This window comes from Schistocerca piceifrons, chromosome 1 (assembly GCF_021461385.2).
Source record: "Schistocerca piceifrons isolate TAMUIC-IGC-003096 chromosome 1, iqSchPice1.1, whole genome shotgun sequence".
Taxonomy (NCBI): Eukaryota; Metazoa; Arthropoda; class Insecta; order Orthoptera; family Acrididae; genus Schistocerca; species Schistocerca piceifrons.
The window spans coordinates 1172082324-1172102194 of record NC_060138.1 but is presented as its reverse complement, the minus strand read 5'-3'; the positions used below and the strand labels follow the sequence as shown (position 1 = coordinate 1172102194).

Sequence of the window (19871 nt, the reverse complement as noted above, 5' to 3'; positions counted from 1 at the left end):
CATGGAGAGCTGCATCAAACCAGTCTCAGGACTGAAGACCACAACAACAACAACACCGCCGCAAACCTAAAGAAATGGCGCCTCTTTCGAAAGATGTGTCAGGTAGAAACCATTGATCTATATACGGCAACAAAAGTAGATGTGGGGTGGATTGCCCTGCAGCGCTTCCAGAGTCTAGGTTAGGTGGAAGTGTTACAGTCTGGTTGTGAGCTAACGCAGCCAACAAATGTGAACGGAAGAAAACTCGCTGTAAGGACGGTCTGATAATTACACGGAAGCCGCTGCGATTTAAAATGACCCCCAGGACATTACAAAAGGAGTAAGATGTTTCTTAATAGGGTGTGTGATCACCACGAACGGCCTTGCTTGCACTCCAACGCGCTTCCATGCTGGGTACCAGATAGGTAAGGGGTTCATGTGGTAGGGCGATCTACTCCACCATCAGCACGGATGACAACTGCTGGATGGAAATTGGTCCTTGCAGACATACTACGAGGATAATCCCAAAAGTAAGGTCTCCTATTTTTTAATGAGTACATAGACCTGTTTATTTCTACAATGGTTTACATCAGTTTACAGCTTGAACATTTAGCTATTTTTCAACATTATCACCATTTATATCGATGCATTTTTGTAGATGCTGTGGCAGTTTTTGTATGCCCATGTCATACCAGCTCGCCGCCATGCTGTTCAGAAGTTATGAACCTCTTCTTTCACCTCGTCGTCGGAACTGAATCGCTTTCCGGCCAAATGTTCTGTTAACTTAGGGAACAGGTGACAGCCACTGGCCGCCAAGTCAGGACTATAGAGTGGGTGGGTGACTATGTTCCACTGAAACTCTTGCAGAAGAGCAACGGTTTGCCGAGCGATGTGTGGGCGAGCGTTGTCATGGAGAATGTATACGCCCTTGCTCATCATTCCTCTTCTCCGTTTCTGAATTGCCCGTTTGAGTTTTTTCAGAGTCTCACAGTACCTGTCAGCGTTAATTGTGCTCCCAGTGGGAATAAAGTCGACCAATAATACCCCTTTCCGATCCCAAAATACGGTTGTCATGACTTTACCGGCAGACTGTGTTTGTTTGAATTTCCGCGGCTTTGGCGAAGAAGGATGCCGCCACTGGCGTGATTGTTGTTTGGTCTCAGGTGTGACGTGGTATGGCCAGGTTTCGTCACCCGTGACAATTGAGTCCAGAAAGTTGTCCTGTTCGGCTGCAAGGCGGTGAAGAAATGCGCGGGAAGCATCAACTCGTTGCCGCATGTGGTCCTCAGTCAGCATGCGTGGCACCCATCTTGCGCACACCTTCCAGTAGTTCAATGTTTCCGTTAAAATTCTGTGAGCGGTGCTTCGGGAAACCTCAGGAACCAACGTGCAGAGATCATCCAGAGTGATCCGCCGGTCTTCACGCATGCTTTGCTCAACCTTCAACACTGTCTCCTCAGAAATTGACGGTCTCCCGCTGCTTTGTTCGTCGTGAATTTCGGTCCGATCAGCTGCAAACTCTCTACACCACTTATGAACATTTTTGACATCCATGCACGACTCACCATACACTTCCGTCAATTGGCGATGGATTTCAATCGGCGCGGTGCCCTTTGCGTTCAAAAACCGAATAACTGCGCGCAATTCGCACTTGGCGGTAACATCCAACAGGAGCTCCATTCTCAACGGCTGCCAAGCCAAGACTGAGCGCCTCAGCGCGGCGTACACATGTTTACGCACAGCGCGTGAAGCACTCTTCATAACATTGTGACCAACTGCCACACAAATAGAGTTCTGTACTTGCAAAAAAATAGGAGACCTTACTTTTGCGATTACCCTCGTACAATGTGTCTCCCCAGGGCTTCCCAAACGTACTCGAGGGGATTTTTTTCGGGTGAAAGAAGAGGCCAGTCCATTCGTCAAAAATCCTCTCATTCAAGAGCTCCTCCACCTGTACTGTTCAAAGCGGTCGCGCGTTGTCATCCATACGAATTAAATCAGGGCCCTCGGTCCCCCGAAAAGACTCAAATGGGGAAGAGCACTAAGCACAATAATGTTGATCTGGTTCCAAGAGTTGGAACACCTGGACCACCAAATCGATCACATTCGACTATGTTCCAACGGTGCATGACGTTTTCTAACCTCTCGCCACACGGTAATAAATCGAGAATCACTGCTCGCACTGAACCTGCTCTCACTCGAGAAGAGCCCGCGACTGCGTTGATCCAGTCCCTAAGCTCTGGCCACCTTCGCAAACAGTGTCGCCGACGTGCGGTGTCAACAGAACACTATGTACTGCTCATCGGGCAGAGTGAGACCTCCACAATGCAGTCACTATCCCACTGTGGAGCGTCTGATTGTCTTGCACTCTTGTTAAATGCGATTGTAATTCTGACGCAGGTCCCTTCTTGTCTGTTGCACAATACAGCTGTCACTGCTGCTGTAGTTGACCCTGATCGACCACAACCGCTCTTTCGGGCAGCAGTGCCTGTGCTTTGGAACGCTCTCCATGAATGTGAGGGAATACTGTGAGCAATGCCAATTTCCTGGGCTACATCCGTCACACTTTGGCTTTCTATCAGCTTCCCGATGATTCATCCCGATGTGAAGCCATCCAGACGTTGCCTCTTGGCCATATATTACTGAGAACACGATTTTTTTTCCTTTGTTGTAATTTCATGCTTCAGCAGAAGCGGGCTGGCAGCGGCCTACATACGCCGCTCTTCGGCCAAAAGACACAACATAAATACTCGGAAGGCATAGAAAACATAAAAAAAAACATGGTAAACACGAGATGAACACTGCACAAGAGATCAGAAGTCGTTTGACGGAAGACACTGTAATGAAGGGTGGCACCAGTTGAAAACAGATTAAGACGTCCAGGTGGAGACACGAACGTTGGAGAAAAAACTAATGAAGACACTGTACACAAAAGGAGAGACACTGACGCACGGGAAACCCTGGCGACGATCATTGGCGAAGCATTCACACTGACGAAGGGGTGGGCCTGCCTCCAGGTCAAAGAGAGAGGTAGGAGGGCGGGAATGGAGGGGGGGTGGAGCCAGTGGAGAAAGAAGGGAGAGTGGGGGAGGAGAGAGGGGGGGGTTGGAAGCCCGAGGAGATGGGTGGGAGAGAGGAGGGGGGAAGGAAGGTGAGGAGGGAGAGATGGAGCCCTGGGGGAAAAAGAGGGGGAATGGGAGGGGAGAGTCAGAGCTGGTAGGAGGAGTAGATGGACGGAATAAGGACATCATCCGGGAGGGTGAGTTGGCAGGAGCCACCTTGGGAAAGCGTATGGAGGGTGTGAGATGGAGAGCAGGTGGGATTCAAGAATATAGGCGTGGCAACAGGTGGGGATGGGCGAGGATGGGAGAGACAAGCGGGTGTGGGGGATCGAGCTTGCGGGAGGTGTAAAAGATCCGTATCCATTCGAGGCAAAGGAGAAGGTGTGGGAAGGGAATCAAGTCATATAGGATCCGCGTGGGGGATGAGAGATGGATGCGATAGGCAAGGCAGAGCGTGTGGTGTTCAATGATTTGGAGGGACTTATAGTAGGCGGGAGGGGCGGAGATCCAGGCGGGATGGGCATAGCAGAGGACGGGGCGAATGAGGGATTTATAAGCGTGGAGGATGGTGGTGGGGTCCAGATCCCATGTGCGGCCAGAAAGGAGTATGAGGAGGTGGAGTCGGGAACGTGCCTTGGCTTGGATCATCCGGAGATGGGGGTTCCAGGAAAGGCGACGGTCAAGAGTGACACCAAGGTACTTGAGGGTTGGGGTGAGGTGAATGGGACGGCCATAGATGGTGATATAAAAATCAAGGAGGCGGAAGGAAGGGGTGGTTTTGCCTACAATGATTGCCTGGGTTTTGGAAGGATTAACCTTGAGCAGCCACTGGTTACACCAGGTGGTGAATCTATCAACATGGGATTGGAGAAGGTACTGGGAGCATTGCAGGGTGGGGGCGAGGGCAAGGAAGGCAGTGTCATGAGAACACGAACACAGTGCACCGTTATGTGCTGGCTGATTGACACACACACTTTCCGTTCCTTCAAGGGCCTCGTGTTGCATAGCCAGCCCCATGTGGCGCTATAATTAAGCTGACCTCATGGCATGCGACGTCCAGCTTTATGTGGACGACAGGGAGACATCTAGTAACAAGTCCCCGCCCTTCCCTTCGTTTCCACCTAGTTGTTAATATGACTGTTACTGTAACTGTCTCGTCCGTTAAGATTTGCAGAACAACGTAGTACCATCAGACGTCACTAGATCGCGGGACGAGCGAAATCTCGGAACATTTAACAAAATCACGATTGCAGTGTTTTATGTATTTTTTAGTTGCCGTTGTTACATGTGACCTACACCCTTGTAGATATCATAGTCCATATGTCACAGATATTTTCATAATTGAAATCCGTAGTGAATCAACAACGTTAAGACTGGTCGTGGAGATAGTCCCATGAAAAGTCGGTAGATCGCAGTCTGATCGCAAGATCGAGGAGAACCCGAAATTTCTCGACTTGTGACGTGAACAGTTCAAGTAGTTCGAGTCATCTCGAAGTGGGCTACACATGTAGCTTACGATATCAATTCTCGCGGATAAGTTATTTTTCGGTAATGGTCACTTATAACGTTTATAAACAACTGCTAAAAGTAATTATTCGTACTGTCAGATGTACCAACTGTATCCCCACGCATCTGGTGTAAATTACTGCGGATGCAGTTATTAATCAGTGTAGCAGTCACAGTTACTGCTGTTATTAGTAACTGGCAACAATACCTGCTGAAATATGCCAGAATCTCAACATAATAGACACATTTTAAAATACAACAGAATTCTGTGATTTATGTAATGTTAACAAGATATTAAAATTCAACGTGTGCTCTATATATGTGTAACTACGTGTGTGTGGCGAAGTATATTTTGTTGTAAATGATCAGTGGCGGAAATCAGACTCTTGACTATTGTACATCTGAAAGTCTTTGGACAGAAAACTGATGAAATTATACGAGAACCAACTTTTTCGAATCGTACACCAGGGTAGAATGCTCTCGTCTCATTTTTTTCTCGCAACGAAAAATAATTACACGTACCTTGAAGCAACTCCATCTTACTGCCTATGATTTTTCATTACTTCCTTAAATATGGAGCCCACAGTTCTTGGAGCCGATAAATTCATTGTTACGTCTGTATTTATGAAGTTTTATTTTTTTAGTTCGTCATGCAGAACTTGTACGATAATTTCATACGGTGCAAATCACAAATCACACTTCACAACCTCCTTATCTACTATCTAAAACAGTAAACTACGGTAGGTCCTGGATTTCTTCATGTCGGTACATCATCGGTAGCGAAAGCGAACGGGAAGTATCCTCGTACCGTCTTCGACAAACGAAACAAAAATGGACTCCCGTTTTCCAATGCTCCAGTCAGCAGTAATCTCTAGTATTTTTATATCTTTGGAAATAATGGGTTATTCCATTTCCTTGGAAGTACGAATTTGATAAGGTCATTGTGATTTATCCGTGGCCAGATAGAGCGTGACAGAATTATAGAAGCAAATTTATAGGTAAAAAGGCACGTAATATTAGCAGTTACTCATCAGCTATTTCCATGGTAGTACGAACGTCACATGCTCAGTGCATTCATAATTAGTAGTGAGACAGAGCGAGACCGAAGGGGCAGTAGTGAAGTGCGACGTACGCACGTTGGCTAACAGATGACGTGCGATATAGGTAGTTACTGCCTGCTACTGATAATTGTGAATCCTCACAAGGGGAACACGCCATCGCACTCCTCTCATATTTAGTCGTAAGATGTCCCAGTGGACAGCCCATAAAAAACTGAACATGGATCAAGCATTAAAAGAGGAAGAATGTGTACTGAACAGTAAAAAAAAGAAGCAAAGTAGAAACAGTGAAAGATCCAAGCTCAAGATGTACATCATAGAGCAAAAATGAACAGCAACGGCTTCGTGGTTATGTGATCACGGTGTTGAACTATGAAGGGGAAGATCCGGGTTCAAGTCTGCATCGAGCCCTTTCTTTTATAAAATTATGAACTGTCCATCTGGTCATTGGCGTGCCTGTTAGCTGTATTCAAATTTATGTCTGTGTCATGGTGTATCATCTGTTCGCAACAGCGAGATGTAAGGAAAGGACGTCCAGACATAAGCATCTCCTATTTTTTCTACACAAGTTCATTTGTTGTTTTCATTTCTGTGAGAGGTCTATGCGGTATCACGCCTGCTCTCACTATTCATCACATTCACTTGGAACGGTGATATATTCTGTAAGGTGGCATGGTTTCCTGACCTTCATTTCTTACATATTCTGTACTCGCAATCGTATTCTGCACTTCGAGATGCTTCATTCGAACCCAAACTCGATAAGGTAGAGTCAATTTTGTATGAATTCATGTAAGCAATATGCAAACCTAATAAGTAAATTGCAAGTGCGCACAGAGGTGGAAAAAGTCGAGGCTGGTGTACACAACATGACAGCTACAGGAATTTTCGTTCTAGGGAGGCGGCTGGCCCACTGAGAAGCCTGTCCCTTCAGAGGGGTGGGTCGGCACACACCTACTTCGGTTGGAATGACCGCTCAGACAGAGGACAGCTTTTGCCAGAGCGAAAGGATAACAACAGCCACGTTCGACTTAAAAGTAAATTCCGCTACACTGTGTGGGAGCGCCGAAAGACGCATTTTTTGACGGACCAACTGCGTAGTTACAGAGTTCTCACAGGAGGACAGTATATGCCTAACGGAGATGCAACATCTTTCTGCACTGGTCGAATTAAACGAAACGTCATTCTCCAATTTAAAAGAGCAACGCTGATTTGCGGAATATTTCTGACACAAAGAACCAGAGGAGTGAGGGAAGACAGCGAATGATATACCCTTGCAACTTTTCCAGAAATGGGGCCGTTCCGTTGTCGCTCTTGGAGCAGGAACAGTAACGAGAGCGAGTGCACTCATACCTGTACACAAAGAGCGAGGAACAAAGTCTCTCCTCAGTACTTCACTTGGAGAGCACCTCTCTTGTTAGCAAATGAGAGTGATACTCTATACTGAGTCGCTCGCGATTTAGCATTGTTCACTGTGTTGGCCACCACACTTATTGTGCAGTACGAACACAGACAGATTACTAGTGAAATGCCTGCAAGCGAATATTGAGTGGCATTGCGGTGGATTGGTTAGCCTAGGGGTGGATATGAGTCCTTGATTCATCAAGGCGTAGGGAGAGTTCGATTGGCGAAGATCAATCCAGATAGAGATAGTTGTGTTATTTGTCAGCAGCGAGCGACGCAGGCAGAAAGGGTACTTGTTGGATCAATCCATTGCACAACTTGACAAACTAAAACCCATACACTCACATTTCTTACCATATGACTCATATTCTATAACCAATGTATGTACACTACTGGCCATTAAAATTGCTACACCACGAAGATGACGTGCTACAGAAGCGAAATTTAACCAACACGAAGAAGATGCTGTGATATGCAAATGATTAGCTTTTCAGAGCATTCACACAAGGTGCTGACATGAGGAAAGTTTCCAACCGATTTCTCATACACAAACAGCAGTTGACCGGCGTTGCCTGGTGAAACGTTGTTGTGATGCCTCGTGTAAGGAGGAGAAATGTGTACCATCACGTTTCCGACTTTGATAAAGCTCGGATTGTAGGCTATCGCGATTGCGGTTTATCGTATCGCGACATTGCTGCTCGGGTTGGTCAAGATCCAATGACTGTCGGCAGAATATAGAATCGGTGGGTTCAGGAGGGTAATACGGAACGCCGTGCTGGATCCCAACGGCCTCGAATCACTAGCAGTTGAGATGACAGCCATCTTATCCGCATGGCTGTAACGGATCGCGCAGCCACATCTCGATCCCTGGGTCAACAGATGGGGACGTTTGCAAGACAACAACCATCTGCACGAATAGTTCGACGACGTTTGCAGCTCAGAGACCATGGCTGCGGTTACCCTTGACGCTGCATCACATACAGGAGCGCCTGCGATGGTGTACTGAACGACAAACCTGGGTGCACGAATGGCAAAACGTCATTTTTTCGGATGAATCCAGGTTCTGTTTATAGCATCGTGAAGGTCGCATCCGTGTTTGGCGACATCGCGGTGAACGTACACTGGAAGCGCGTATTCGTCTTCGCCATACTGGCGTATCACCCAGCGCGATGGTATGGGGTGCTGTTGGTTACACGTCTCGGTCACCTCTTGTTCGCATTGACGGCACTTTGAACAGAGGACGTTACATTTCAGATGTGTTGCGAGCCGTGGCTCTACCCTTCATTCGATCTCAGCGAAACCCTACATTTCAGCAGGATAATGCACGACCGCATGTTGCAGGTCCTGTACGGGCCTTTCTGGATACAGAAAATGTTCGACTGCTGCCCCGGCCAGCATATTCTCCGGATCTCTCACCAACTGAACATTTCTGGCCAATGGCGGCCGAGCAACTGGCTCGTCACAATACGCCAGTCACTCTCTTGATGAACTGTGGTATATCGTGTTGAAGGTGCATGGGGAGTTGTACCTGCACACGCCATCCAAACTCTGTTTGACTCAATTCCCAGGCGTATGAAGGCCGTTATTACGGCCAGAGGTGGTTGTTCTGGGTACTGATTTTTCAGGATCTATGCACCCAAATTGCGTAAAAATGTAATCACATGTCAGTTCCAGTGTAATATATTTGTCCAATGAATACCCGCTTCTTTTTTGTGTAGCAGTTTTAATGGGCAGTAGTGTATTTTGATGCTTGATCTGTGTTCAGTTTTTGACGGGTTATGCAGTGGGCCATTTTACCACTAAATCTGAGGGGGTCGCGATGGGTAGTTTCCTTCGCCAGCAGCAGGTAATTTGTCCCAGCTAAGTCACCGTTTGCCAGCTGTACTGCAGCGCTGAGTGGTGTGGTGTGGTGCGCTGCCGGCAGGGTGCGACGCGCAACGACTCCCGCAGCTGGGTGACGTGCTCGGCGGTGAACGCGGCCGGGTCGGCGGTGGCGCGCGCGCGGCTGCGCGTCGTGGCGCCGGAGGACCTGCCGCCGCCGGTGATCGCGCTCGGCCCCGCCAACCAGACGCTGCCCGTGCAGTCGGTGGCGCTGCTGCCCTGCCGCGCCGCCGGCAGCCCGCCGCCCGTCATCACGTGGTACCGCGACGGCGCGCCAGTGCTGCCCGGCCCGCGCGTCAACGTCTCCGCCTCCGGCACGCTCCAGATCAACGGTGCGTCAACCTCGCCGCTGCGCAAACGTATCCCTCCTCGCTGCACTTTCCTTCACTCCCTATCTTGTCAACTTTTCACTTGCCTACTCACGCAAGTTCTTCCTCTTCTTCTCCTTCTACCTCTACAGATCAGGCCTATCAACCTGTTCCATCTTTTGACTGGCCGTCCTTTGTCCCTCTTTCCTTTGCGTTTGAACTGTAAGGCGGTGTTCGGCGTTCTTTTTTCTTCCATTCGTGCCAGATCTGCCTTCAACTCTCATTTATGTTCTTCTGTTGTGTAATTTACATTTACATTTAAATGTACACCAGGAAGCAGGAAATGAGCAGGCGTACGAAATACATACAGCTGAACCCCACGTATCTGACAAGGGAACCTCCCCATCGCACCCCCCTCGGATTTAGTTATAAGTTGGCACAGTGGATAGGCCTTGAAAAACTGAACACAGAGCAATTGAGAAAACAGGAAGAAGTTGTGTGGAACTGTGAAAAAATAAACAAAATATACAAACTGAGTAGTTCAGTGCAAGATGGGCAACATAAAGGACGCTGAGAACGCCGGAGCGCCGTGGTCTCGTGGTAACGTGAGCAGCTGCGGAAGGAAAGATCCTTGGTTCAAATCCTCCATCGAGTGAAAAGTTTAACTTTTTTTCAGTTTATGTGACTACCTCTTATGTTTTCATCACTTTTTTGGGAGTGATTATCACATGCACAAGAAAACCTAAATCGGGCAAGGTAGAAGAATCTTTTTACCCATTCGCCAAGTGTACGAGTTAGGTGGGTCGACAACATATTCCTGTCATGTGACGCACATGCCGTCACCAGTGTCGTATAGAATATATCAGATCTGTTTTCCTGTGGAGGAATCGGTTGACCTATGACCTTGCGATCAAATGTTTTCGGTTCCCATTGGAGAGGCACGTCCTTTCGTCTACTAATCGCACGGTTTTGCAGTGCGGTCGCAAAACACATACACTAAACTTATTACAGTGAACAGAGACGTCAATGAACGAACGGACAGATAATAACTATGCAAAAATAAAGAAAGTAAAATTTTAACTCGAGGGAAGACTTGAACCAAGGACCTCTCGTTCTGCAGCCGCTCACGCTACCACCAGACCACGGCGCTCCTGAGCTCACTTTGTCCATGTTATTGCTTATGTGACTCATGGACTACTCAGTTTGTATATTTTGCTTATTTTTTCACAGTTCCACACAACTTCTTCCTGTTTTCTCAATTGATCTGTGTTCAGTTTATCAAGGCCTATCCACTGTGCCAACTTATAACTAAATCTGAGGGGGGTGCGATGGGGAGGTTCCCTTGTGAGGCAACGTTAAAGGAAGTAAGAGATGCAATCAACAAATTGAAAAACCATAAAGCACCAGGATCAGGTTGCGTAACTGCAGAATTAGTTAAAAATGGAGGACAGAAATGGGTGGAAGTAGTTCACAAAGTGATAACTAAAGTACGGAACTCAGAGATGATACCTGAAGAGTGGCAGCAGTCGATTCCGATCCCAATTTTTAAGAAGGGCGACAAAATGGATTGTAGTAATTATAGAGGGATATCGCTATTACCAGTATGTTCCAAAATTTTCTCGAATATTCTGCTAAGCAGGCTTACACCATATGCAGATGAAATTGTGGGGGATTACCAAGCTGGCTTTCGGAGGAACAGATCAACTATAGACCAAATATTCACCCTGAGTCAAATTTTGGAAAAGAAATGGGACTACAATAAACCAGTTCATAATCTTTTCATAGATTTTACAAAAGCATATGATTCAGAATTGCAATCAAAATTGTACAGAATTCTTTTGGAACTTGGAATACCAAAGAAGTATGTTACACTTATAGAAGCGAGTTTGAAAAACACAAAACGTAGAGTACGCGTGGGGAAATTAGAGTCAGAAGAATTTGTAATAAAGAACGGACTTAAGCAGGGAGATGCCCTGTCTCCACTACTTTTTAGTTCAGTCCTAGAAAATATCGTACGAATGGCAGTAGATAATTCAGAGGGTGTGGAGTTAAATGGAAATATTAAGGTATTAGGGTATGCAGATGATCTAAACATCATTAGCGATAGGAAAGAATCTGTAACAGCAAATGCGAATGCGTTAATCAAGGCTAGTGAAGATGTAGGTCTAAGGATAAGTGAAGACAAAACTAAATACCTGGTTACTACTAGAATGCCAACAGCAGTAGATCAGGAAATGTTAAGAGTTGGAGACATGCAGTTTGAAAAGGTGAACACATTTAAGTATCTAGGCGTGGATATTGCTTCGAGAAATGAGATTTAATCCGAACTGAAGAAGAGATTACGGTCGGGAAATGCGTGCTATTTCTCACTGAATAGATTACTTTCATCACGGATATTGTCTAGGAATTTAAAGACTAAAACATCCAAACCTATTATTCTACCAGTTATGCTGTATGGGTGTGAGACTTGGTCTCTTATTGTGCAAAATGAAAAGCCGTTTCGAGTATTTGAAAACAAAATTTTGAGGAACAAAAAGGGATGAAATTAGCGGAGAGTGGCAAAAACTGCATAACGAAGAGGTTCACGAACTCTATTCGAGCCCTAACATAATCAGTATTATTAAACCACGTAGGCTGCGATGAGCGGGTCACGTGGCTCGAATGGATGAGGGCAGGGCAGCGCGCAGAGTACTGGTAGGGCACTTAGAGGGAAAACGTCCTGTGGGGAGACCGAGGCGTAGATGGGAGGACAATGTGAAGGCTGATTTGAGGAGCCTAGGTATTGAAGGCGAATGGAAGGAAATACCCCATGACAGGGACAGATGGCGAAAATACGTTGCTGCGGTAATGGACTCTCGAGTCAGGTATGACCATTGAGTGTGTGTGTGTGTGTCTGTGTGTGTGTTATGTAATTTACTGTCTAACGTTTCCATTAGGCATCTTATCCATTGCGAAACAGAGTATGATGGCCTAGCATTGGATAATAATCTATACATCTGACTCTCAACAAGTTTTCAGCTTAATTTCAACGTTACCTCCATTTATACATATATGGATATGGTGTCCGTTCTTTCGGACATATAAGTACGAGGGTCACTCCAAAAGAAATGCACACTATTTTTTAAATACATCTTTTATTCTACATGTTTGAAAGTTTTTCAGTGTGTAGATACGTCCTTTAGGCACAGTTTTTTCATTTTTCCACATAATTTCCATCCCTCTCAACTGCCTTACGCCATCTTGGAACCAGCGCCTGTATACCCGCACGGTAAAATTCTGGACCGACCTGTTGGAACCACTGTTTGGCAGCGTGCACAAGGGAGTCATCATCTTAAAACCTTGTTCCGCGAAGAGAGTCTTTCAGTTTCCCAAAGAGATGATACGTCACATGGAGCCAGGTCAGGATTGTAAGGCGGATGTTTCAGTGTTGTCCATCCGAGTTTTGTAATCGCTTCCATGGTTTTTTGACTGACATGTGGCCGTGCATTGTCGTGCAACAGCAAGACATCCCGCTTTTGCCGATGTGGTCGAACACGACTCAGTCGAGCTTGAATCAACATGGATTCCGGAAACAGCGATGGTGTGAGATCCAACTCGCTTTATTTGTTCATGAGACCCAGAAAATATTAGATACAGGCTCCCAGGTAGATGCCATTTTCCTTGACTTCCGGTAGGCGTTCGATACAGTTCCGCACTGTCGCCTGATACACAAAGTAAGAGCCTGCGGAATATCAGACCAGCTGTGTGGCTGGATTGAAGAGTTTTTAGCAAACAGAACACAGCATGTTGTTCTCAATGGAGAGACGTTAAAGTAACCTCTGGCGTTCCACAGGGGAGTGTTATGGGACCATTTCTTTTCACAATATATATAAACGACCTAGTAGACAGTGTCGGAAGTTCCATGCGGCTTTTCGCGGATGGTGCTGTAGAATACAGAAACGTTGCAGCATTAGAAAATGCAGGAAGATCTGCAGCGGATAGGCGCTTGGTGCAGGGAGTGGCAACTGACCCTTAACATAGACAAATGTAATGTATTGCGAATACATAGAAAGAAGGATCCTTTATTGTATGACTATATGATAACGAAACAAACACTGGAAGCAGTTACTTCTGTAAAATATCTGGGAGTATGCGTACGGAACGATTTGAAGTGGAATGATCATATAAAATTAATTGTTGGTAAGATGGGTGCCAGGTTGAGATTTATTGGGAGAGTCCTTAGAAAATGTAGTCCATCAACAAAGTAGGTGGCTTACAAAACACTCGTTCGACCTATACTTGAGTATTGCTCATCAGTGTGGGATCTGTACCAGGTCGGGTTGACAGAGGAGATAGAGAAGATCCAAAGAAGAGCGGCACGTTTCGTCACAGGGTTATCTGGTAAGCGTGATAGGGTTACGGAGATATTTAGCAAACTCAAGTGGCAGACTCTGCAAGAGAGGTGCTCTGCATCGCGGTGTAGCTTGCTGTCCAGGTTTCGAGAGGGTGCGTTTCTGGATGAGGTATCGCATATATTGCTTCCCCCTACTTATACCTCCCGAGGAGATCACGAATGTAAAATTAGAGAGATTCGAGCGCGCACGAAGTCTTTTCGGCAGTCGTTCTTCCCGCCAACCATACGCGACTGGAACATGAAAGCGAGGTAACGACAGTGGCACGTAAAGTGCCCTCCGCCACACACCGTTGGGTGGCTTGCGGAGTATAAATGTAGATGTAGAAGTTTCTTCAGTGTCGTCACATATGCATCAGAATTTATGGTGGTTCCACTTGGCATGATGTCCACAAGTAAGAGTCCTTCGGAATCGAAAAACACCGTAGTAATAACTTTTCCAGCAGGAGGTATGGTTTTGAATGTTTTTTTTTCTTGGGTGAATTTGCATTATTCCACTCCATTGATTGCCTCTTCGTCTCTGGTGAAAAATGATGGAGCCATGTTTCATCACCTGTCACAATTCTTCCAAGAAATTCATCTCCACCATTCTCGTACCGTTCCAAAAGTTCGCTGCATACCGTTTTCCTTGTTTTTTTTTTTTGTGAGCCACTGTCAACATCCTGGGAACCCACCTGGCACAAACATTTTTTAACGCCAATACTTTAAGTATTCTGCAAACACTTCCTTCCCTTATCCCAACGTAGCGTGACAATCCGTTCACTGTGATGCGTCTGTCAGCAGTCACCAAATCGTTAACTCTCTGCACATTGTCTGGAGTGTGTGCAGTACGAGGCCTGCCGTTGCGAGGACAATACTCAATATTGCCGTGCCCGCTTTCATCACGTAACCTGCTTGCCCACCGACTAATTGTGCTGCGATCGACAGCAGCATTTCCATACACCTTTTTCAAGCTCTTGTGGATGTTTCCCACTGTCTCGTTTTCACAGCACAGGAATTCTATAACAGCACGTTGCTTCTGACGAACGTCAAGTGTAGCAGCCATCTTGAAGACGTGCTGTGACGGCGCCACTCACGGGAACAGGTTGAACTAAGTTTGAAAACAAGCAGGAAAGGATGTATCTACACACTGTAAAACTTTCGCACATGCAGAATGAAATCTGTATTTTTACAAAAATAGTGTGCACTTCTTTTGGAGTGACCCTCGTATATAATATGTGTGCGGATGCACACATATTACCCGAACTCTTATGGCACTTGATAAGAATGTCTTCCACGAGTAATGAGTGTGTTGGCTAGGGACACTACGAATGTAGTGTGTGGACATACGAGGTGAGAATGTGGGTCTCGCGAGGGGCGTGCGCGATATAATTCCTGCAGTCGCACTATCCCCTGTGCCCTCGGTGGCTCAGATGGATTGCAGGCACGGTAGTGGCCGAGCGGTTCTAGGCGCTACAGTCTGGAACTGCGCGACCGCTACGGTCGCAGGTTCGAATCCTGCCTCGGGCATGGATGTGTGTGATGTCCTTAGGTTAGTTAGGTTTAAGTAGTTCTAAGTTCTAGGGGACTGATGACCTCAGCAGTTAAGTCCCATAGTGCTCAGAGCCATTTGAACCTTTTGAACCGGCACGGTAGCTCAGCGTGTTCGATCAGAGAGCCGGTTGGCCTCTGTAATAAAAAACTGAGTGGAAGGATCAACCACCGAACTTGAACAGGATGTCTTGCGACGTCCGCAACGACCAAACACAACGATCAATAACGAACAAAATGCAAAAAAAAAAAAAGCGTGTTCGGTCAGAGGGCTGCGTGCTCTTTGTAATAAAAAAACTGAGTCAAGGAATCAACTTAAACGGATGTCTTGTGACGTCCGCCCAGACCAAACGCAACGAACTATATCGAACAAAATGAAGAAGAAGAAGAAGAAGAAAAAGATAGAGTGTCTGCCATGTAAGCAGGATATCCCAGATTCGAGGCCCGGTTGGGACACACATTTTAACCTGTCCCCGTTTTTTTCTCTCTCTCTATGTTTATTTGTCATCAGTCTTCTGACTAGTTTGACGCGACCCACCACGAATTCCTTTCCTGTGCTAACCTCTTCCTCCCAGAGTAACACTTGCAACCTGCATCCTCAATTATTTGCTCGATATATTCTTCTCTCTGTCTCCCCGTACAGTCGTACAGTTTTTGCCCTCTACAGCTGCTTCTAGTAACACGGAAGTCATTTCCTGACGTCTTAATAGACGTCCTGTCACATTTCCCTTCTCCTTGTCAGTGTTTTCCACATATTCGTTTCCTCTCCGATCCTGCGCAGAACTTCCTCATTCCTTACCTTATCAGTCCACCTAACTTTCAACATTCATCTGTAGCGCCCCATCTCAAATGCCTATTAATAACAAGCAAAAATCGTCGAGATTCTAGAGTCCCAGAATCGATGAACTGTCTACATACATAACTCACTTTTTTTCAAAAAACAATAGCTGTCACTTTTCCTGCAGAAGGCTCAGTTTTGAATTTCACGTTCTCTGGCGAGTTTACATGGTGCCATTCCATCGATTACCTCTTGTCTTCAAAATGATGGAACTAGGTTTCATCTCCATTCACAATTCTTGCAAGTAAATCATCTCCAGAATTCTCATATTACTCGAAAAAGTTTTTCGCACACTGTCTTGTGTGTACCTTCGTCGACATCCCACAATATTCGCGTAATCCAGCTGGGCAAACATTTTTCGATTTCAAGTGTCTCAATATTCTGCGCACACTCGTACCTCTTACTCTCACTCGTACTGAAAGTTCGTTCACAGTTACGCGTTTGTCGGTTAAAATCAGATTACAAATGTGATGCACGTTGTCAGAAGTCTGTGCAGTGCTCGCTCTGCAGGAGGTCCCGAGTATTTGCCTGTCCACTTTCACCAGACAACCTGCTTGTTCTACGATTAGCTGTGCTCCGATCAACAGCATCCTCTCCAAACGCCTTCTTCAGACTCCTGCCAGTGTCTGCCACTGTCTCGTTCTCACAACACAGGAACCATACAACGGCACGTTGCTTCACATGAACGTCAAGTGCAGCAGCAACGGAATGCAACGACAGTGCCAAGTGCGGAAACAGGTTGAATTAAATTTGAATACTCGTGGGAAGAATGTTTCTTTGACCCGCGTAAATAACAAATATGTGCAACAAAGGTTGGATTTAAAAAAAATTATGCATTACTTTTGGAGTGATCCTCGTACATCCGTGAGAGTACTTACTACCCTACTTAGTGAACTAAAACATCAACCTCTAAGTCACAGAGTGGACGACAGTGTATGTTGAGTGACCGTGACATGTGGTCATTGAAGAAGATTGTGACGAAAAATAAGAGGACAACATCTGATGGTTCAGTTGACTCTGAGCACTATGGGACTTGACAGCTCAGGTCAACAGTCCCCTAGACTTAGAACTACTTAAAACAAACTAACCTAAGGACATCACACATATCCACGCTCGAGGCAGGATTCGAACCTAAGACCGTAGCAGCAGCGCGGTTCCGGACTGAAGTGCCTAGAACCGCTCGGCCACAGCGGCCGACGGACGACGTCTGCAACAGTCACTGCAGAGCTGAATGCCGCACTCGCGAGCCCTGGCAAGACCATAAAAAACAGAGGGAGCTCCTTAAGCATGGAATTGCAGGGCGTGCTGGAACCCAAAACCACTCCTCAATGAAGCAAATGCCCGTAACTAGAAAACGTGCTGCCATAAAACGTGGACTATGGAAGAATATCGTTTTGTCAGATGAGTCTTGTTTCACACTATTTGCAACCTCTGATCGAGTTTACGTTCATATAGAGAAATGTGGCAGGAATTCGGAGATGATTTGGGCAGCCATATCGTCATATTCCGTGGGTTCGTTGGTTACTCTGCAAGATCGCATTACTGCCATGGACAATGTGACCTTACTGGCTCATCAGGACCATCCCATAGTACAGTGGTTGTTACCAGTGCTGTGTTCCAAGACGTCAGGGTCCATGTTAAGACTGGTCACATAGCCACACGGGGTAGCCACACGCTCTGGGGCGCCTTGCCACGGCTCGCTCGGTTCCCCCATGTCAGACGCGTGTGTATTGTCCTTAGCGTAAGTTAGTTTAAGTTAGATTAAGTAGTGCGTAAGCCTAGGGACCGATGACCACAGCAGGTTGGTCCCACAGGCACTTACCACCACCACAGATCACATAGTCCTGGACTGGTTTTGGGAGCATGAACTTTCACATCTACCCTGACCAGATCTTAATGTCGCTGTTGATCCACTGTTGACGCGGGACAGCTGCTGGTCAAATATTTAACAAGGAAAGTCACCAAACAAACCGTGCGATTTGAGATTTTATTTTGTTTTCACAACCAGTTTCGGCAATTCAATACCCTACCTTCAGATATCGATGTTGTTGAACCTATAAGGTCTACTTTGGGAGAAGGTTCTATGATCACTATCCAATTCCGTCATCGTTACCTGAACTTGGCATATTTTGCAAGAAGAACGGTATAAGATTCTACATCTACATCTACATCCATACTCCGCAAGCCACCTGACGGTGTGTGGCGGTTGGTACCTTGAGTACCTCTATCGGTTCTCCCTTCTATTCCAGTCTCGTATTGTTCGTGGAAAGAAAGATTGTCGGTATGCCTCTGTGTGGGCTCTAATCTCTCTGATTTTATCTTCATGGTCTCTTCGTGAGATATACGTAGGAGGGAGCAATATACTGCTTGACTCCTCGTTGAAGGTATGTTCTCGAAACTTCAACAAAAGCCCGTACCGAGCTACTGAGCGTCTCTCCTGCAGAGTCTTCCACTGGAGTTTATCTATCATCTCCGTAACGCTTACGCGATTACTAAATGATCCTGTAACGAAGCGCGCTGCGCTCCGTTGCATCTTCTCTATCTCTTGCATCAACCCTGTCTGGTACGAACCCCACACTGCTGAGCAGTATTCAAGCAGTGGGCGAACAAGCGTACTGTAACCTACTTCCTTTGTTTTCGGATTGCATTTCCTTAGGATTCTTCCAATGAATCTCAGTCTGGCATCTGCTTTACCGACGATCAACCTTATATGATCATTCCATTTCAGATCATTCCTAATGCGTACTCCGAGATACTTTATGGAATTAACTGCTTCCAGTTGCTGACCTGCTATATTGTAGCTAAATGATAAGGGATCTTTCTTTCTATGTATTCGCAGCACATTACACTTGTCTACATTGAGATTCAATTGCCATTCCCTGCACCATGCGTCAATTCGCTGCAGATCCTCCTGCATTTCCCTTGAAAACCACACCACACCTGTGTTAAACCATTTTGAGACGACGGGAAGCTGTTTTGAATGCCAGATGGTTTTCTACACCGTACTGGGCGTGCTAATGTACTGATTGTTTCCACGTTTTTTTACCACCGCCTGTACATCCCTCCTGAAGCAGCTTGAGTGGCTGTCTCCCCTGCAGACCTGGAGAAGCGAGACAGCGGCCTGTACACGTGCGTGGCGTCTTCGCGCAGCGGGAAGGCCACGTGGAGCGCCAGCCTGCGCCTCGAGCTTCCCACCAACCCCAACATCCACTTCTTCCGCGCGCCGGAGCCGTCGACGTTCCCCGGTCCGCCGAGCCGCCCGCACGTCGTCAACGTCACCGCCTCCAGCGTCACCATCCAGTGGACGCGCAACAACAAGATCGGCTCCTCGTCCCTGCTCGGCTACCAGGTATGTCTTACACTTGCATCATTACCAGCGTCCATCACTGTAGCACTTAAGGGGCTCCGGAACGCCCTATACTTGCAATGTTAAAATAACGCTTATAAATTACATCTTTCCTCACAAAGTATTTGAGGTAGGAAGTTGAACTTTTTACAGATTATTTATTGGAATATGGGCTACAACTTAACACAGGGATTTTACAAAATTTTAGTTCAGTTATTAAAGATGATTTTTTTTCAATTGTAATGAAAATTCACAACATTTTTTTGCAATTTTTTATTTATATATTCAAAAATATACAGTTTTTTGGGAAAAGGCTGTGTTAAATTATGCAGAAGGTACTGTGTAACATTTACTGAAAGTTTGAAACAAATATGTTTGGAAGATCCTTGGAAAACATGTAATTAGTATGAGAAAATAAAAGTTTTGGGAATCGAGCGACAAAGATTGGATTAACTTTTTAGTGCATTCCAGGTCCATAGGATGGATTATCTTCATCCTCTGCAAACTCCTCCTACAGCTTCCTCTTGTTCCTCCTCCTGTTTACTCTTGCTTGTATTTCTAGACTCTTTACA

General features: G+C 46.1%; 1 protein-coding gene across 1 annotated transcript in view; it reads left to right on the top strand.

The window, feature by feature from the left end:
• Positions 1 to 19871, top strand: part of LOC124778935 (roundabout homolog 2-like) — a 703103-nt gene that overhangs the window by 624253 nt on the left and 58979 nt on the right. Inside the window, exons 7-8 of the mRNA XM_047253676.1 lie at positions 8931 to 9219; positions 19052 to 19302. Of these exons, the coding sequence (XP_047109632.1) occupies positions 8931 to 9219; positions 19052 to 19302 (540 nt within the window). The remainder of the gene's footprint in view (positions 1 to 8930; positions 9220 to 19051; positions 19303 to 19871) is intronic.